This window comes from Lepisosteus platostomus, chromosome 17 (genome assembly GCF_059453375.1).
Source record: "Lepisosteus platostomus isolate fLepPlt1 chromosome 17, fLepPlt1.hap1, whole genome shotgun sequence".
Taxonomy (NCBI): domain Eukaryota; kingdom Metazoa; phylum Chordata; class Actinopteri; order Semionotiformes; family Lepisosteidae; genus Lepisosteus; species Lepisosteus platostomus.
Window position 1 is genome coordinate 23,939,553 of NC_142627.1, and position 21,568 is coordinate 23,961,120.

A 21,568-nucleotide genomic window follows, 5' to 3' on the forward strand; every position below is an offset into this window, starting at 1 on the left:
TCCTGATGATAATGATCAGCTTTGCTGGTTTCTCGAGTGTGGTGGCCCCCATGACCTACCTGGGACTCCAATCTGAATCCAATTACAACTATTTCTAGCAGGAAATGAATGACCATGGAGTTCGGGAAACACCAACTCAAAGGAATTGCTTTCACAAGTGTGGAATGATTTCCCTTCTCATTTCATCAGTAGACTACACATCCAAAATCCACACAAATGTATGATTAGAAATTGCAACGATCACAATCGTTGGTTTTAAAATGGTTATCAGCATTAATATATACAGTATATACTTCGGCTCCGCAGTGCTTTATATTACAAGGTTGTATCTTTTTCCTGCAGCATAGATAGGTAACAGTGCAAAATATACAGTACATATCAAAGCGCAGGTGAACAGATAACAGAGGAGCGCATGCCGGCATATTTTCTTCCTGTTCGATAGGAAACAACAGTTTAAAACCTAGGGCTTGTAGATGGCTTGAGCAACTTTGGAGCTTGTCTTCCGGTTTAAGGCTTTGCAGATGAAGTCCCCAGCTTCCATCACTCTGTCAAGATCCACTCCCTGCAGTGGCAAACACGGTCCGAAATCAAATCTTTTGAAGCACAAATAAACTTATATCAGAACCACAAGGGGGACCCCTAGCAGTAAAACAGTTTTAATGTAACGAGTAGAGCAGAGAAGGTCCTAGCTTGTTAGCTTTAAGGAAGCTTAAACATTTTAAGGTAGATAGAATCTTCTTTTACGTTTGCACTGATCTATGGGTTTGGGGATCTGAAGTTGGGGAGTATTGCCAAACTGTCACAAAATCGTCGGTGTTGATCTTCCGGAACCTACTCCTGTCTATCAGGTACGATTCTTGCCTAAAACATTTCATCCTAAAAGGGCCCTTCACACCCTTTGTTTAATTAATTCCATTTTTTCCCCTCTCAGAACGAAGATACTGATTTTCTCATCTTAAAAACAAACAGGTTTAAATTCTTATTTATAGCTGCGGCAATGCCACAGCTCAACAGATGATTCTCCTGTGCATGTACAGTACATGTGTGTTGTTTACTTGTGCGGGTTTCTTTATATTGTCAACGTAAATTGGCTCTTGTGGATAAAGACTCTCTCTGCTCTGACATTTTCCTTATTTGTAGACAAATGCTTTTAATGTAGGCACTGTTAACACCTTTCAATGGATACAGTCACAGGAAAATCAGTTATTTTTTTATAAAATTACCATTTTACGTTTTCCTGATAAATCTTCATTTATGACGCTAAAACGGATGCATATCCTTTAGTTTCCCATCAATCTTTGTGACTTTACCTGTGAACATTCTGTTTACACTAGATTTTAAATGAAGTCATTTGTTGTGGTTATCTTTTTCAGTGATGAATTAAAACACTCCATGCAAGTGTTTGTTGCTTTTATTTTTCCCCAACTTCTATTGCTTGTTGTGCTTCCAGGGTGAGTGAATGTATTACATTTACAGGCAAATTGCTCTCTTCTCAAAAACAGAAAGCTTGCTTTTCTGTTTGTCAAGCTGCAAGGTTAAAAGTTACAACTCACAAGAGATGAATATTCTGACTATTTCTGGCCATTCATTCATAAAGGATTGCAGTTTTGAAAGTTTCTTGTTTAATCTTAGGCATCTAGGGTGAAGATCACGAATCTGATCAGGTGCAAAGAGAAATGAAGCTTCAAAGGTTATTTATCTTCTCAAACAACACTTACCGTATCAATACCTAAGCCATTGAGCATATATAGGACGTCCTCAGTAGACACATTTCCTGAGGCTCCTTCAGCATAGGGGCAGCCCCCTAGACCAGCCACTGAGGAGTCCACCACAGAAATCCCCATCTGAATGAAAGACACAGCAGAATGGGTTGATTGCAGCTGAACTCTGTTGACTATATTTAAGCCATAGTTCACAACCAGTTTACAACCTGTGTGATGACTCTGTGGCTAAGGATCTCCGCCTGTGGCTGGAAGGTTGCCGATTCGTATCCCGCAGCCGGTAGAGGAATCCTACTCTGTTGGGCCCTGAGCAAGGCCCTTAACCCCAACTGCTCCAGGGGCGCTGTATAAATGGCTGACCCTGCGTGGGTGGCAGGCTCTCAAAAGACAGCCATAAAGAGTTCGGGCTTTTATCATTGTGAGCAAGAAGAAACAGAAGAGCTAAGATTAAGGGAATTGTCACTACTACTATAATATCACATGGAACAAATAATTAGTATAATGGAAAAATGTTTTGTTCTCGGACAGGAGTTGTGCAGTCTCTTATTATTGGACCTCTGTTGTACATTATTTGACTAACAGATGTCTGGTGTAAGAAAATACAGGCATGGGGAACACATACACAAAGCTGATATTTTACTGTCGTAAAGACAGTTTCTACTTACAATACCCCAGTATTATCCACATAGGAATATTCTCTTCACATCAAATAAGAATCATGCATCACTGGACTGTTCTTGTTTAACTTTTCTGCACTCTATTTTGAGTGGAGAACACTTGCAATTGAAATAATTACAGAATTTGTACTTTCGGGAAGATAATATGTCTTTATAGCCCCACCACAAAATGTCTGGTCTCCATGTTGATGGAGACAGTTGATGGCCCTGTTACAAACTGTTCCACTGTACATGTGAACCAGTGCTGGTCTACTCAGATGAACACCGTGATGATTTTGGCAATGCTAGTTTCATGTAAGAAGTCTTGTTTTTTTTCTTTTGCTGGTTAAGAGTTTAGTTCTTGGACTCCATAGAATTTTAATCTTTTTCTCATTTAATTTCTCATTTCTGGCCAATTTACTTCATCTCTTCCACTCACTTCTGTTCATTTTTACATTACAATACCTTTTTACAATTCGGACTCAGAAGTTTACATAAACATAATGCCGTGTTACAGACTAGGCTGGATTGATTTGCAGGCAGCAGTGAAGTGGTCTGCCTAGAGCAGCTCTTCACAATGCAGTTTACCACAAGGTGTCACTGCTGTATGAGTTGTGCTTGAGGGATTTCAGTTTTAGCAAAACCTGCTCTCTAGGTTATATCTACCATTGAAACAGCTTATTTATTATACACTTACAGGCCATTTACAGCATGTGGTGAGCAGTCCTGTATGTCTTATTTTTCTTACAAGAAGGGTGCCATTGCACCCATAATTCTATGCAAATATGTGCGTAGCCTGTGAATGGCTGATGAGTCATCCGTCCTGCTCTTTGACAGAAGGCTTCATGAGGCGTTGTGAAGAAGGCACATGTCAATTAAACATAGATTAAAAAATATGAACAATGCGCCTACAATGTAAATATCTATCAATGTGCTCCCTGGGTCTTGAGTGAGAGTCATTACAGTCGCTGAACTGAATGAAATATGAAGTGCTTTCATTTTTTTAAAGAAAGTCGGGGCGAATTGCAACTCTGTACATTAAGGTAAAACACAGTAGCTCCATGATGCAGTCAATTTATCAGCTGGTCCTTAATAACCCTGTAAATAATATAATATATTTGTAATACCTTTTGTTTAGAAACGCAATTGAAGTTAACAGATATGCTGAATTAAATAGCCTTTCCTTAACATTCTCACATCTGTGAATCCAAACAGTTGTCTATATCTCTAATATTTCAAGCACAGAAAGGAGCTTGTCATTTTTATTATAAAAACGGTATTAAGGCTGCTTTACAACTGCCACATGATAAGCTTCTGTTATTTATAGTGTTTGCCATGCAGGTGCATGACTATTAACTAGTTACTTTCCAGGAGGAGGAAATGAGCATTTATGTGCCTTGGCGGCCCCTGTCTTCAAAGCCATCGAGTTATTTACAGCAGGTTCTGGGATCTTTGTCTTCACCGTTACAAATTATGAATCCAAATGTCTATTTTTCAGAAGCATTCCAGATTAAGAGATCACAATGTTTTCCACATGTCTACTTTACTGTCAGGAGAATATTAAAGACGTTTTCCAGCTTCCGTTGCTTGGCCAGATGTTGGGAGATTCTACAGTGAAGAGAAATTAACGCATTATCCTTCTTGTGACCCCGACAGTGTTTTATCAAGGATCAATAAAAGGCTCCATTAGGGGTTCTGCTACCCTAACTGCAGTTATCCCAAAGAAACAGGGCTTTTAATGACAATTGCTTTACTTGTTAACTTGTAATAAATGGTCGGTTCACAGCACTGTTTCGTAAGATTTCTGTCATGCAAACCTTTAATAGCTGTTTGTGTTGGCACAGAGAAATCACCAACTCTGGGTTATACTGTACATTTCCAGACTTTGGTTTTACTGACATCAGCGTAGGATATTGTACTGGGCAGACATTTTGTTGTGTAAACATTAAGCAGTAATTTACCTTGTCAATCCATTCAATACTCTAATTGCAGGAGGCCTCGGGTCTCAGGTAGAGAATTTGAAATAAAACACAGACCTCACATCACATACGGTAAAACTTGTTCAGAAACTCAAACTGGCAATGTTCAACTAAGTTTGCAAAATCCAGAAATCTGCGCTGGCTCCATTAAAAGCTGTATTTAGCCAATGAAATGTGGTAAGATTTAGTTTCAAATTGACTTGATATTCAAACAACAAAATAGTGCCTTGGATGCAGTGAAAAATTCGAAAGACTAATGTTACAAAATATTTGTCTAAAAAAACAAAACATTTACTGGACTAAAGACGCAGCTAATTCTTAACTGAATTCAGAAGATGGTAAAGATACAGTGCCTCCTGAATTGCAATAGGGAGAGATTCTTGAACATTTAAGGTTATTGCACTTTTTTCAGGATAAAAAATAGTAAATTGGTTAAGTATTGTTTTGGCAAAGTTAGTCCATGTTAATCATGGTTGAACACACATTTTCTTTTTCTAATTTAAGATACTAAAATTACATGGTGTCATTCATTGTGCTAACAGAGTAGAAGAAAAACCATACTTAGATGGGTACACTGTTAAGATTTTCCCTACCAGATTCCTGCAAAAAGACAGCTTTCAATCCAGAGTTCACACTCAATTCCAGAGCTGTGGTGTCTTTTCTTAAGAATTAAAGTTAAATCAAGATTAAATTAAGAGTTAAATCTAGCTTTAAAAGTTCAGTGTATACCGTAGGTTGCAAGATGCACAGTTCTTTTTAGCCCTTGAAATTGAGTTTCTTTCCAATCGATGGTTCTGGAACACAGTGCTATTGATTTTTGACTTTAGATCCTGGAAAGGGGTCAGTTTTTCCACTGCTTTGATCAGAGCAAGAGCCTGGCACTCATACCAGGTACTGAAGCTCCAGGGCAGAAGGCATCCTAATGAGGCACTCAGCTTAACATGCAATTAAAAATGGAAGTTAATTGTAGCCTGTCAAATCATTAACATGACCAGATTTAAAGGAGCCTTTTACTAGAAGGTGCAGCTGCTTGCGCATTGCTGGGGTTCCTCTGTGATTCCTCTTTGCTCTTGGTTTACAGAAAACATTGATCTGGAGCTCGATTAACAAAGCAGCGTTTCTCTTCAGTTCTCAGTTTCAATCTCTGTTAAAATAGGAGGAAATGCCACAGTTGCACCAAAGGTTCTCCCAAAGAAGCACTAAATTAAAAGAGCCAATATAATCTTTCCTTCACAAAACAACAACAAGAAATTTTATAATTAAAAGCACACACTATGTAATCCCATGGAAGCCATTTAAGACCCTATATCCTGTTCTTCTTTTAGTGGTTTTAGATCCATGCTTTAGAATTTCAATTGCAGTTTTATGATTTTTAAAGACATCATTAAAAAAGTGCTCTGTAGTCTTTAGAAATGTCTGGGCAGACTATAAAAAGATTAGTTTATGGAGACTAACAAGAGAGCTTAGTAAATATTTTGGGTTCCTCTGATGTGGTAGAATAGTCACAGACTACTTTGTGTGTCATCTTCCATGAGGTGTGTTTATCAACCGGACATTAATTAGGTTTACAGTTACGTATGCCATTGTGAATGTTGCTAAGCAGCAGTGGTGCATTGAAATGAAAGGGCACTTTCTGCAGAGGTAAGGACCGGCTTTAAAAAAATGTATGCTTGGAACCAGGCTTGTTATTAACATTGTATATTAAAATCTCTACTGGTTTTAAATTTTAGAACTGCATTGATGTCTTATTAGCTGGCATTTTGTATAAAGTGATACTGTCTAGAGCTTATGATGTCAAAATATGCAGATTCCTTGTTTCCAATGCATGCAGTATGTCTTACACTTGCAGGTAATCCATTTCATTCAGATAGTTTTAAACATTTCAGTAATTGCATTGCATTAAAAATAGTACATTTGTGTCTCCTCACTTTTCCAAAGCCAAGGCAAGCTTCCATAGTCTATATGGAGGCACCTAGTTTCTGTTAAATATCATTTAGACAGCCCCTACTGTTCAGCCTCTTGTGGATAGATTTAGGCCTGTAGGCAGCATTGCTTCCTCTAGGAAGTCTGGCCAACAATATCCTGCTTGGTGAAAGACCCCATCTAAACATTTTCAAGACCCCTGTGCTGGGAAATGGTAAACCTTACGAACTATTAATTTCACAAAATGTCGAAATGTTACTGTGGGTCTCTTAGGGCAACAATATAAATAGAAACAAACATTTATAAATAAAGATATACCTTCTGGCAACAGAACCTAGATCACTGAACATTTTATTAAACATAATTATGTTCGCTTTTCCCTAAATAAACAATCTTGCATCCTTCAAAACTCACTTTACTTTAACAAAGTATCTTGGTTGGTCACTACTTATGTAGTGTGTGATAATAATTCTGCAAAGTTTAGACAGATGTGGAATTCTTCCCAGAATGATTTGGGGGTGATCACTTTTGAGGTTTATCTTTGAAGAAGAAATAAGCATGCACATTTTTAATCATAAAGTGAATTAATAACTATTGCAATTAAAATTAAAACAGCAAAGTTTGTACCTTTCTGAAACAAGATGCTTGATGAATTAAAAAGCCAAGTCCATGAATGGAAAAGTACACATTTTGTAGTTTGTGCCACACCGAAGGTGAATTTGTAATGGATTGGAGTCCACAGAACTTGGAATTCCTTTATATTGAACAAAAGCAGAGGTGACTGTGCTCTGACAGGGTTAGACGAATTCATTTCTGTCACAGCTGGTGGTGTGAAGTGCTACCACTGCATAATGAAAGGCTACGATAAAATCTTTAATTTCCATCAGGTCTCTTGAGCTGGGGAATTACAAATGGTTGGCTAAGTTTCGTTGCCTATTATTTTTTTGTGGTCGTTCTGCAGCTGTAATGAATCAGTTTTATGCTGATTCACACAAAGAAATTTAACATGTTTTGAACAAGTATGCTCCTGGCTCTCCTCAGTCCAGTCAGGCATTGCAAATGAGCCAGAGTCTGTGTCTGAAGTTTCGGTAAATTATGCTAACATGTGAAGCTGAAAACTGCCATCATGCTGCATGGTAAACAATAGTCTCTTAGTTTCTTATTCTAATCTAGTCATTGTTTTTTGTTTCTTCAGTCTCTCGTTAGCCGGGTGCTTTTTGATGGTGAAAGCTGTAGTTTTGCTCTCATTATAAGTGTTTGCTCTTCATTATGTTAGTCCTTCTCTGCAGCACTTCAAAGAGTGGTTTCAAAGTAAGATCTCTGCATTCTTGAGAATAACAAGATTTGTATGTCATCTTATTTATATACAAACATTTGCGCTCTTATAAAGTCCAAAAGACTTTGATTCCCTCAAGAGATTATCTATTTACCGCTTAAAAAAAACGGTTTACATTTTTCATGTCAAAGAATGCTGCAGTTGGAGTATGATGTGTTGCAGCTAAAGCTGAACAGTTGTTTATTATAATTGTGTACTGTACTTTAAAAAGGATGGCGAGTTGGACATTTCTTTCTAAAAAAGCAATAGTAATTGTTGGATTGGTTTTGAAATGGCAATAAACACCAGGCGGAGAGCAGTGTCTGAAGGGCAGGAGCTTTCTGCAGCACTTCTCTGACCAGTCCCATCACAGGAGCGACTGCGCAGTGCACCGTGTGGCTGTCAACAGTGTGGCATCTGTGAAGTACCTGGAGCTTTGTTTTACCCCGTGGTTTAGAAAGACCGCTTTGGTGCTCTGGGTCTCTACTTTTTATTATCCTGTTTGCCATGTGTGTCTGTGAGGCAAGGGATCGTTTTTCTGATGGCTTGGCACAACCTTGTCACAAAGTTCAACAGCTCTTAGACAGATGAGGCAGGAGCCCTGCAGGCTATCCTCTCCCCTGAACTTGAAGGCATTGTGAAAGACAGGGGGCTGTCACGTGAACAGACACTGAATAGGTGAGCCTTTGTATTGACCCTTTACATCTGCTAACCTGATGAAGAGTCCTTCTGCACTCCTGGGGAAGACAAACTGTGAAAGAAGCACAAAGGCTATACAAAACACCACTATTGAAGTGAGTAGCTCATTGCTCTTTTTTCTTTTTTATGTGCTCAGTAGTTTCCTTAGGTTCTTTTTTTTTCACTGCTACTTTCCACTTAGATTATTTTAATTCCAGGGTTTGGCTGGGGTGGGGTCTTAAGCTCCTACAGAGTCTGCTATAATTGGAGAAATTCATTGATTCCACACATCCTTCTTATTTAGTCCTAGTAAGGGTCACAGCAACATGGAGCTACAGTATCCCAGAAGCACAGAGCAGTACTACAGCCTGGAGTGGATGCCTGCATGTCACAGAGCACACACACACCGACTGAAACACAGAGGGACAGTTTAGAGACTAGCTTACCCCGACAGCATTTTCTCGGGAAGGAGGGAGGAAATTGAGGTGTCCAACAAAATCCCATGTGCACGTGGAGAGGACATACACACTTCACAGGAAGGATCCCAGTCTAGTGTCAGACCCCAGACCCCAGACCCCAGCCCCAAGAGCTGTAAGGCAGCAGTGCTAAGCACCATGCCACTGATCCTACCATTCATTTACTGAATTGGTACTAAATGTGGGACTGATTCGCAGACTAGTAGATGTAGGAAATACTGAAGTCAATGGCTTTTACACAAGGGCATCATGTCAGGTATTCAAAGTATTATCACCACTGTCATTGTCTTCTTTGTCATTATCGGTCTTCTTTTCAAATCCGTTATATTGTTATTATTTGGCAAACTTTAAAGGTTTAGGCTTGAAATATGAATGCACAGTCTTCCAAAAACTGAAAGATGTAACACCGTGTATTTTTCTAAAGGGCACAGCTTTCTTGTTAGTCAGTACTCAGCTTTGGTGTGTAACATGGGCGTGGTGTGAGGTGAGCCTCCTGCAGGCTCGGGGTGGCCGCCCAGAGAGTGACAGTACCTGTAAAGCTGTCAGGATGTTGGCGAGGGCTTGCCCGTAGGTGTCGTGACAGTGAACCGCCAGGGCCCGGCTTGGGATTTCCTTCAGGACGCACTCCAGCATCTTGGCCATTTCCCCCGGCGTACCCCCTCCAGTGGTGTCTCCCAGGGAAATCTCGCAGCAGCCCAGGTTGTACATACGTTTAGCCACCTGCCATGTAAACCGCGCCTGTCAGACTGACTTCCCACACGGGATTAGTTGCTTGTACTTGATGTGGTAACTGTGAAGAGGAGATCCCAGAGCATTGCACTCCTCACCACAAACGAGATGAGGATTACTGAGAGGGACTGACAGCCTGACAACAGCGCTTCCCCTGGGGTGCTTGTGGTGGAGGAAAAAGTGATGTTATAACATCACAACCAGCACCCTGAAGTGCATCATTCCTATTGCACAAGAGTAAAAAAGAGAATGTGCACTGGGCACTGTTAAAATGATCGTTGTAAGTAAAATTAGAGAACATCCTTTTCCACACTATATACTGTAAACTGTGTTTGCCTTTACGGAATTCATGGTGACATGAGAAAATTGAAGCTGAAGTTTCATAATCGTGACGATGACCACGTGTCAGAGGTGAGGAGAATGGTTACAGTGCCAAGACAGTTTGTGAGCACTCGGTAAAATCACAGAAAATTATCGTCTCTAAACATGAGCGCTTTAATGAAAACGGGTCTTAAACAGAAATAAACAAAGCAGGTTATACTAATCTGTCAACCTCTAGTTTATTTCGCACAATTAAATAACTGTGGTTAAATAACTGAGTAACAAGTAAATACAGGTTAGTAGAAACACCTCATGCCAATAGAGTAGCTGGTGCTTACCAGCCTGGAGAGGGTTACGACACTTTTATGTAAAGATGTATGATCAGTATGAGGCCCCCTAAAAATGTACATGTACTTCAGTGCTTACTTAAATATGCAATGAACTTATTATTTTATTTGGTATTACAGGACAGAGTCCTTAAAATGCAATCTGTTACGTACATAACGGTCAACTTATGGACCATTTTTTCTTTATTTCTTAGAAATGTTGTGATGCCATGGTTTTTACCAGTTTTATTTCGAATGCTGTATGTTGCACCGTTTGCTGCTTAAATTGCTCCGCTTGGGGGCATAAGGGATGAGTAAAGTATTTTGAATGGAAATGAAACCATTCTTAAACATTTGGGGCTCTATCCATCTACTGGTAGACATAATCTACAAATGGAAAAAATTCACAGTTACTTTGCCCAGGACTGGTCGTGGGAGAATAGCCAGGAAAAAAAAACCTGTCTAAAAAAGAACACTGCCTCCCATTTCAAGTTCTCCAAAGAGATCATCTGGAGGATCCAGAAAACTCCAGATCTTCTGGACAAGCGAGTCAAATGTTACATTGGCCACAAAATGTAACAAATTTATAAAAATGTTACAAATGGCCACATTGAGAAATGTTTTGTAGGTTTTGTTTTAGTCAAAACCAAACTCTGTCTTCCAAGAGAAGAACCTCAACCTCTCCATCAAGCATGGAGGTGGGAGGGTCGTGGATTTGTCCTGCTGTGCTGTTTTAGGACCAAGATCGCTTGCCATCTTTGATGGAACCATGAATATAGTGTTGTATCAGCACATTTTGGAAGCTGAAGCTGAGCTGAAGGTGATTCATGCAGTAAGACAATGACCCTAAACATACCAGCAGATCTACAACAGAAAGGCTGAAGAGGAAGAAATTTCACATTCAGATTTAACCCAAATCAAAGTCCAGACCTAAACCCCCAGAGAAATTGGATGGTAGGTCCTTCAGCCAGCTGTTTATGGAGACCCTCAAATGGCACAGACTTAAAGCAGTTCTATAGGAAGAAATGGGCCTTAATTCCTAAAAGTCTATTTGAGAGACTGATAAACCGTTAAAAGAAACACCTAATTGTAGCCAAGGCAGCCCAAGACAGTGCAACAGGTTACTGATTCTGAGGGTTTAGAAGACTTGTTCACCTCAGGATATTTGATGTTGGATCATTAATTAATCAAAATATATTGTGTAATACATTTAATCTGACTGTCTTCATCTTTCTCTAAGACTCCCATGAAAGCATGAAGGCATCATTACATTTGAGTAATTATCCAAAACATGAGAGAATATGGACCAGCCTAGAGAGTTCATAAACTTTTTTGTGGCACTGTGCTCAGATGAAGTGCAGCATATTCTTCTTGCATGCTGCCACTTTGTCTGTGATAATTTGCCAGGATAACATTGTGGATCTAGTGTCAGAATGACCAATCGGACCATGTTTCCCTTCCCCTTGTACCTTTAACTTTCTTCATGGCTATCTCATTACACGATACTGCACAGTATAGAATTAAAAAACTCAAACTTACCTCTGTTACTTTAGCTGGTTGTATGTATCCTTCAAAGGGGCATCCTAGTGCACAGGACACATATCTACAATATATTAATTTTAGAATTTAGCATTCAGTGAAAGGGCTGTGCAATACAATACATATTACCACATGTTTACTGACATGATCATTGTTATTTGTGTGATTCAATCAGTTAACTGTCCTCTTTTTTAGAAAGTGTGAAAGTACATGTTAGCTGTATTACAAGTGGTGTTGTAGAAATTCAATAGAAGAAACTAAAAACGTTTTTTATTGTAGTGAAATCTAGTCAAAATGAATATTAAAGGGAAGTTATATTTGCACACTAAAATATTTAATAAATATATAATATTTGCATGCTATTATTTGTTCAAAATTAATTTTCTCATGTTAGTTATTCATGTTTCATTCCAATCAAGCTTCTGGGCACTGGCATTTTTGTGTTTTCTTACTCATTCAAGAAGTATTTAGCACCTTGCATTTAACTGAGTAAGTATAGATCAATCTACTGTAATTCAAACCCAAAAGAAATGCGCTTCATGTTCAGATTTAAGGTGAAATGCAGGATGGAAGATAATTAATCCAGGACTAACTAAGGTGAAGCCTCCTTTAATATTAGAGGATAAAAGCCAAGTTTCTTTTTCCCTTTACAGAATTCAGCAGTGGTTTTAAAAGACATGACACTATTCTCTGAAGTCAGCATGCTCTAAAAATTGAACAAAGAAAGGTCAAACAAAAGCTTGATGTATTTTACTGTTCTTCCAGTTATAATTATTTTTTAACGTAATGTTTAGAATGCATTTATCTTGAAAATATCCAGGACATTGTTAAACTGTCAGGATGTCATTTCATGGGCTTGTTGGTTTCTTGTGAATACCACTGCTCTTTGGTATGGCCCTCATGAACCAGCATATCTCCTGTGCCTCAATTACAGCACCTCATGAACTGAGATTTAGTCAGTGGAAAAACTTGTAAAATATTCCATTTCTGTAGATGAGGCTTAACGATTCTGCTTGGAAATGGCCTGCCCAGGCAGACGGAGGTCTTGTCAGGTGTCTCCCCCACAACGTACTGGACAGAGTTTGAAAAAATATTCATGCAAAGATAATCTCTTGACAACACTCCCACAATGTACATGATTTTTTAAAATAAAAACGGCATCTTCTTTTAAGTAAAAGAAATGCCTCAAATATGTTTAATGTCGACTAACCCAGTGGGGATTTGTGTTAGAGTATAAGAGAACAGTTCATAAAGATAGAATGAGACTTGATAGGGAGGCCCCACAAAGATGAGCATGTATGTCCGGGAGAAGGAAGTTATAGCCAATCAAACACAATTAAAAATGCTCCTTGGAGTGTTAGGTCCTGTGAGCACAGAAGTCTAAAGGCTGGGCAACCAGGGAGAGTGGGGACATGTGCAGTCTTAGCTATTGCTATCAGCCCTGCTGTTTCATTCTGATTCCTGTATTCGGTGAAGACTGCATGCTTCCCCACACGGCCTGGGAACAGTGGGCTTGATCTGCCAGTGGCAATCATTGCCGGGAATGATACCTGCGGATAAAGGTCCATCCTGGCTGCTTGTTGCCAGGGTCCTACTTCACTTTTTAGGGGTTTATGAATGGTCTGGGGGAGAAAACAACTTTTGAAAAAACCAATGCAGGCAAAGCAAAATTGTCTCCTGGGCCTTAAAAGCTTCCAGTTTGTATTGTGGAGGGGGGTGATGTTCTCTTCAAAAACCATGCTCCTTTCCTGAGTCCTGAGTTGTTCTCTCTTTTTTAAAATTCTTAAATTCTTCTTTGCTCATAGTGTGGATTCTTTCTGCTATGATACAACAGTATTCCACTGAGGCCTTTCCTGAAGTGCCAGTAATTAGGTCCTATTCGTTGTACCTTTCATTGCAATTCCGGTTATGAGAATATATCATAACTTACACCTATTACAGAACCATTCTAGAAAACAGTGGAAAATATAATGTAATTTGGGTGGTAATAAAACACAAAATATCACAAATTCTCTATATGTTCAGAAGTACACAAATCACTGGCACGTTCTTACTTTTCTAGTATCTCATCTCTTCACCAAACCATTTGATCTGTGTTTGTCTTTAACATTTGCTCCTCATATCAACAATATAGAGGATAGGAAAGTAGTGTGTCCTTTCTATATGCTTGGAAAATATTTACTGTTTGCCTTCAGATGAGCTAACAGGGCACACTTAAAATCTACTGGTAAAGCAGAAAATGTTTCTCTTGGGCTTGGGTCCTTAGTTAATATTTTAGTCTTACAATCAGCTACTGGAATTTCCATAGAGCCTCTCTCTCCTCCTGGGAAAAGAATGTTCTTTAGTCATTTCAAACATCACTCACTTAGTCATTTTAACAAAAACGAGGATGTCAAACTGATGTGTATCCATGGTAATTCTGCTTTGGTTCCTTTGAGATTAAAGAGTTGCTTCCACTATTTGAAACATCCTGGATTTGGTTAGCCACATCTGGCATTCTAGTTGTAACGGATACGAAACACCAGGTTAAACGAGCATCTGGAACTGGACTTTCTTACCTATAATTTCTAACATAATTTGAAGCTGTTTGAGTATTCCGTTACAAAATTCTGTTCAAATAAAATAAATACAGTGAACATTCTGTGCATCAATGAAGGATTATGAAGGCAAAATATCTTTTTTACAGAACGCTGAAAGGCCAGTCAGGTTGTTTATTTGTAAGTTTTACGGTTTGCATTTTTGATGTTCCTGACACTACAAATACATTAGTAAATGATTGTTGCCAGGGTTTCTTTGCCTAAAAACATTTTTAGAGAGCTATGTTAACAATGATATGAATCAACAGCTCATTTTTCATTACAGGGGTCTTTCATTTTTCAGTCCTGTTAACAGGCTTGCTTAGAATTAAAATGGAATCAGAGCACGACTACATAATACATATCAGGCCACAGTTCAGCAACCTTGGCTTTAGTTTCAAGTGGAATGTGGACTGAAATTAAAAGGCATCTTAGACACAAATTAAAGAGGAATTCTGAATTTCACACAGGTGTATGAATATACAGTGTGAAAAATAATACTACAGCAACACAGTATGAGGAAAAGCTGAAATGGCTCTAGAGTTGGAGCAAATTTGTTTTTTGCTGACATAAAGATTGGATACTTAGTCGTGTCGCTCCAAAAAGGCAAAAACATTACTTTCATAGACATTAGAGAATGGCATACTATTTGTCCTCAAAGTCAGCTTCCAAAATAACCCCACAGGTGATGTAATGAAGGTAAACATTGTAAACCAATTCTTCATTGAGCTGTAATTCTTGAGGCCATGAAACCTTAAGAGCTAGTATTTAAGTCCACTCTGAAATTATTCAGCAGTCTCCCATTCAGATTGTGTTAGAAACAATGTTCTAATAAAATAACACACAGTACAAACAGTCAAGCTACCAGACTGTCCACAGTGTGCGGTAATAGTGAGCTGGCCACATTATTTACAATCCACTGCACATTTGTTTGGCTCAGTGTTCATTTACCACAGATGTTATGCACAGTTGGCTTGAATTGGAAAAGGATTTGCAACATGGCAGTAAACATTTACAAAAAAGCAGTCCCTGTGAACTGCTACCTCTTGGTAGGATGTGTAAGACTATGATGTACAAACCCTCGGACTGGTATCTTTGCCTCTTCTGCTGATCTGACTATGTCGCTAAATTTGTGCATGCTTTCTTCAACAGAGCAGTTAATATTCTTCATGCTGAAGGTTTCAGAGGCAGACCCAAACACAGCCACTTCTGTAGCCCCGGCCGCAACCTAAGAAAATAAAACCAGATTACAAATCCATCTAGCAGCTCATTATCGCTTCGTTAAGTATGTGGTGCTGTGGTGAGAATTACTGTGCTGAGGTCTACTAAAAGTAATGAAGTAATTGTCTTTCTGAGAACTGCTTCTAATAACCAACTAATTTTCCTCCTCACTTGAAGCTTAAAACCTTAATGCATGCATAAATATACAATAGTCCTGAACCCCAGTCCATCCCAATTTCAGAATGAACCAGCCCAGATTATACTTATTCTTTTGGACAGCTAGGTCAAACTTGTGACTTGGACCATCCTAAATCAAAATTCTTCACAGGCCCAATTTTGATTTAGACTGAAATTAAGAAAATAATGTAAAGGTCAAAAACAAAATGGAAAAAGCCTAACATTTTAATAATACTTATTTTAATTAGATTTATTACTTCATCAATCAATCCCAGACCTAATGGTAGGAACAATAGTCCAATGCTTGCTAATTCTGAAATGCTTATTTCTTGCTTGTATGCAAGATATGCACAGATATTATTGGTAGCAAAGTTTTAGTGAAAAAAGAAGATGAATTATAGAAAAGCTCTATTTTTGTAAAAAAATATATTTTGAAAGAACAGTTTTACTTACAGCTGCCTGAAAGCCTTGCATATTAGGAGTGAGAACTGGATATTTAATATGAGATAACTTCTTTATTCCTTGTAGGACTTCTGTCTGATCTGCCATCTTTGAAATAAATATTATCAAAAAGACACAGTGGAAGACCAATTCATTATCTTGTAAAGAATGATAATAACAGAGTTCAATAACATTGTGACACTTATCTGCTCTTTATTCTGAAAAAATATTTGACGTGTCTTAAACATTCAGTTTCTTTAAAAGAGTAATCTTTATTGTAGTATTTTTGGGCTGTATAAAGGTAAATTAGTCATAATGACTAAATATATACACACAGATGGTCTGGTACTCCTATTTTACTGGCAGAAGTACACATCAGTACTCTACAATAAGTTTGACATGACAAAAAGTACTACATAAATCTGAACAAAGTGATATTTGTAATAATTAATTTATTGATTATAAGGATTTTTATGAAAATGTGATTAAAATGACCTCATAATGAGCAACTATATCTCTTTTAACTCTGCACAGAAAACGTCTTGTAAATGCTAAGAAGCTATAACAAAATGTGTGTAGTAGTCCGAACCAGCTGTTTTGTAAAGATGAAAATATAGTAGTTGCAGTATATGGAGAGCATCAAAAGACACTTGATGAGAACACCATGAGTATCCCCTTACAGTGTGACTGTGAAAAAAGTATTACCTGTGGGACCCACTTTGATGACACAAAGCTAGTGGCTTCAATAACTGGTAGACCGGCTTCTGAGAGCATATCTATCAGCTCAATTTTGACTTTTGTTGGAACAATTTCCTGTAAAACATTTCAAAGAGTTTAAAAGGTGCCTGGCAGTTGTCAGTGCTCTCTCTGGGACTGGGACTTCAGTTGCACCTCAGCAGCAAGGTTCCAGCTGAAGAAACCAGCCAGAATTCTGTCTGATACCAAGCAGCACGTAAGCTGAATGAAACCCTTTTAAGACTATTCTCCTAACTTAATTCAGTTTACAGCAGTATTAGCAGTAATCAGTGCTCTTGCCTACATCATATGTCTTTCCTATCTCGACCTTTCTCAACTAACCCTTTAAATTCCGAAGTATATTGCATTTCACAGCTGCTTGTTTTTGTTGATTTATTTCTACACCTTTGTGTTGGACATACCCTTAACATTGAATGAGTTCAATTTGATTTGAGCTCAGCTCTGTCTTCATGTTTTGTTAGCTCAATGGAATTAAAAATGACATATTTCCACTGATTGAACTTTATAACTTCTCACTCTTTGGCTGTGCTTCTATGTCTTTGACCTAGAGGAGTATGTTCCTTATAAAGCACTTCTACAGTGCACAAATGCACAATGATGGAAAATTAAAAGCCATGAAAGATACAGCGTGTCTATCCTTTCCATAACGGAGAGAATGAAGCATGACTTCATAACAGACAGATGTACCTTACCAGCATTAAACATAACCAGCATATGAACCATCTGGTAAAGTCATGTCATACTTCCGACAGATTATAAGGTCATGTGGTGCTTATTTCATTAATACAATATTTGAAAGAAAAAATGGAAAACATATGTTGTTTAATACTATTCGTAAAGCAAATGGAAATTAGAAAATGTTGCTGAATTTTCAGGAACACTGCAGGGTTTTTCATACACTATGATATTTTAAGTTAGCAAATATGAAGGTAATAGATATTCATACCAACAATTCTAAAAAGATTTTGTTTATAGCACTTTTTATCCCAAAGCTCCTCAGCATACAGGAGGGCAGCCATGTCCTCCAGCGCTGACATGCTGCCCCCACCTGGGTGAAGCGTGGAAACCATTAGGAGCTGGAAGCCCCCTACAAAGCAGGGCAGGTGGACGAGAAAGGGCTTCGCTGACTGAATTAAGGCAGACGTTTCGGGGGGCAAGACTGTGTGAGCACAGAGTGGAAATTAACCAGGCCTCTAGTCTGCCCTGCAAGAACCCCGCGTGAACTCATGGTCCCCAGTATGGGCAGTGCCAGGGGATCTCTAATGAGCGAGCTGTCGGGACCTCGGTTTAGTGGCTCCTCCCATGGTTGGAACCTCCAGTCGCCATACTGAGGCATCGAATTGGAGTTTCTTTCCCATTTCATTACTGACCGGGCCGAGCTGTGCTTAGCCTATGTGATCTAAGCAGATCGAGCTTCAGTGTGCTAATGTTCCTGTAATACTGTGTGTGGTTTATTCTTGACACAGGAAGTGTCTCCAGTAACATTAACAGATTTCTTTTGTGCAGGTAATAAGAACCCAGGATATCATGTGTTGTGCCTGCAGTTTGCTCTAGGCATTGTTCCTTTTGAAGTCTGATACATCAGAAAGGATCTGTAATTTATATATTTTTTCTTAATTAAGCTCTCAAAATGAAACTATTCTGTTACCGTAATTTACTCTTCTGAAACTGCGCTGTTTCCTTGGGTTTTCTGTAAAACTAAAACAGGTATTTTATTCAAATAATTATTCATTAATCAGTCTGGACAAAGCTTCCAATAAGCAAGTCTTTAACTGTTTGTAAAACCAAATGTAATTTCACATTTAGAGTAATGGATGTTGTTTAATTCTATAGCAAACATTTGTGACAAAACCTCAGAAAAAGCAATATAATGTGTACTTTGGGATTGAAAGTTTTAATGTTTTAGAATGACCTACATTGACATGTATTTTAGGAGGAACAGTAAGCCATTCAATTAAACCTTTTTTGTTCATCACCTATGCCATTTTATTAATTATTCAGCTTCAAGTCAACACCAACAGACCAGATGTTCTCCCGTTTTGCTTTCGGCATATCATTCTGATGAAAATTCAAAGAATAACACAAAACCAATGTACTCTATTTCTTGATGTCTTTCTATGTATGTTCATACATCTCAATACATCTTGTCAACATAAGGTGCATTTTCTGTGCTGGAATATAAACATGTTTCACATCAAATTCCCTTTTTGTGCAAAGAGTAAAACACAAGCGTCTCATAATTCATTACAGAGGGTGTTTACACTTTAATCATACCGTGAAATGGTGCAATTTTAGATAAAAAAAATAATATTACCAAAGCTTTTAATCAAGCACACTAATGGCATACAGCGAATTTCCTGCCATGGTTGGGAATCAAAACTTCATCATGTCTCTCTGGCTAGAAAGAAATGTTGTGTTATATCACACTGCTATAATAAAAGTCATGACAGACATTTTGAAGTACACATGTAAAACAAAGGCTTGGCTAAAAATGGATTCAGTTTTAACATTCTTTACAAACGAGTAGAACTTAAAAGGTTAAATAATTACAAAAATATACCTTTTCATTCTGTAGGCCATCTCTTGGTCCAACCTCCACGATTTTAACAAACGTAGGCAGTCCATTTATGGCAATTTTCTGAAACAAATGAGAATTACATTCTTATATTCTATTATCTGTATCTAAATTGTGCTGCAGCAATAAAGTAAAGTCATTGAAGAGAGTATTGAAATTGACTTAAGTATCACAGCTGTGCTGTGTTTTCAAAAGGTGCCAAGTCTACTTTGTTGTTTGAACTAAATTATTTTTTTCAGCATACACTCAGAGGACGTAATCATGTAGTAATCATGTATTTTGGTATGTTTTAACAATGTCCGGAAGAAAGATGAAAATGCAGTGTAGCACTATAAGTATGTGGAAAATATTTTTTGTCCCAGAGAGGGCAGAATTTGTAGAAGTTAAAAAAAAGAAGGACATAGTTAAAGGTGGATACAACTGTCTGCAGAAAATCACTTCAGATGGTGATCAGGTTAGCATTTCATTTGTTCTAAAGCTGCTAAATCAAGGAATGAGGAAGACATTAGTAAAAATGGAGATACCAAGCGACTGAGGCTGCTCCTCTGACATGTCTCCCTTGTGTGACGTGAAGTAGGAGTCAGCATTAAGTGAGTAACCAGGAGGAAGCACAGCGCTACAGGCACCAGATCCTCTGTGGCGTGATGTCACATCATCTGCCAGTAACTCTGTCTGATCGCATTCCGGTCTAACTGAACACGGCAATAATGAGGAAACAGACCTGAACAAACACGTTGCCATGTGAAAAGCCCTTTTAAAATACTGGTATCTGTAGATTACATCACTAGAAGGAAAATATATTATTATTCTTATTAATATATGAAATCTTCAATGAGTGAGAGATATAGGGATGGCGCATACCTTTGTTCTGTATCTGCCATCTAACTGTTGAGTTTGTATTCAATTTATGCAAGACAGACACCTCACCTTCTCTTCCTGCAGTGAATGTGCAAGCCAGGAATAGTCCCTGTTGAGATTCTGGTAGCTCAGGCAGTGCTTCACAGCAGTGGGGACGTTACCCATTTGTTTATCACTGCGTTTGCCCCAGGATTCCACACACTCACTGACCCTTACAGCTGGGCTCGATACACCCAGCTAAAGCTGAAAGATGCATTTAATCAGCGGTGATCAGCTTTTTGCGTTTGGAGAGCTGCTGTGAGCCAGGCTCTGCAGCTAACAGGAGAGACTGACTCAGCTGTTGCTATGGCAGCACCATCACGGGCCGGAAAGGGATAGGAAGGGAGGAGCAGCCGGTCCTCTGGAATTGCAGCATGGACATGGATCCATACAATTGCGTGTTTAGATGGCCCTGGAGATCCTAAAGAAAACTTGACATGTCCTTGTTTGGATGCACTGTACTGGAGCTGTGCTAACTAGAAGACTTTGCTGCAGTCCTATTGCCTTTTCTAACAGAAACCCAAGGCGCTGTGAAAACATGCTGACCTGATTGATCTACTGCAATTTAAATAGCTGAAGGTTTCCACCACAAGTTATATCATTCTTGCCAATATCAACTGCATGCTGTAATAAAATCTCCCTGTAAAGTTTGTCTGTAATTTCTTAGTGAAAGGCTTATTCTTCCCTACCCAGCTGTTAACAATAGAGGGTTTAATGAAGTCCTAGTGCTGGACTTCTGAACAACAATAACCTAAAGCGCAATGATAAATCCTTCCCGTCACACATCCAATTTCAACGAATGTGGTGGAACATATGGTCCTACTGTAAGTGAGGCCAAAGTATTGGAGACCATGAATTCTGAAACTCCAGCTCTCTTAAGAACATGGACTGGAGTGAGCCTTATGCTGTAAGGCTATCTTCAGAATACTGAAAGCTCTGGCTAACTCACTTCAATTGTCACCCCCTTTAGTGAAACGTTCCTTGTTATAAACAAAGTTTTAGCTGCATTTAGTAATTCATTAAATGCCATTGAAAGAGATCTGAATATCTGACAAAACAAGAACTGCTTTTAACTAACAACAGGAACCATGCTAGTGTATGGATTCCATTAGCTGACTGCAGGGTTTTAAGAGAGGATGTTGTGACAGTAAAATCAAAGGGAATAGAAAATGTATGATGTGAAGCAGTGAGGGGAGGTGATTACAAGAGATTGGAGGTATACAGTATGCTTGACATTAGCAATATAATGGCAGTTTGCTAAA

The 21,568-nt window shown here is 38.5% G+C and overlaps 1 protein-coding gene across 1 annotated transcript; it reads right to left on the bottom strand.

Moving 5' to 3' along the window:
• Positions 1-219: 219 nt before the first annotated feature.
• hmgcll1 (3-hydroxymethyl-3-methylglutaryl-CoA lyase like 1) lies at positions 220-20,636 on the bottom strand. Its single transcript, XM_088609953.1, has 9 exons — positions 20,337-20,636; positions 19,395-19,472; positions 16,784-16,891; positions 16,091-16,186; positions 15,319-15,467; positions 11,664-11,727; positions 9,280-9,468; positions 1,719-1,844; positions 220-562 (listed from the first exon to the last, which is right to left on the bottom strand). The coding sequence occupies exons 1-9, from the start codon at positions 20,430-20,432 to the stop codon at positions 461-463; spliced, it is 1,008 nt and encodes a 335-aa protein (XP_088466079.1). The 5' UTR covers positions 20,433-20,636; the 3' UTR covers positions 220-460.
• Positions 20,637-21,568: the final 932 nt, after the last annotated feature.

What these genes read in the sequence shown, in the direction of transcription:
- hmgcll1 (XM_088609953.1), bottom strand. Translation starts at nt 20,432, where the DNA reads ATGGGTAACGTCCCCACTGCTGTGAAGCACTGCCTGAGCTACCAGAAT. An exon ending in ATGGCCTACAGAATGAAAAG is followed by an intron (nt 16,892 to 19,394) that starts GTATATTTTTGT and finishes AATGTTTTACAG; the next exon opens with GAAATTGTTCCAACAAAAGT. An exon ending in ATGGCTTAGGTATTGATACG is followed by an intron (nt 563 to 1,718) that starts GTAAGTGTTGTT and finishes TTGCCACTGCAG; the next exon opens with GGAGTGGATCTTGACAGAGT.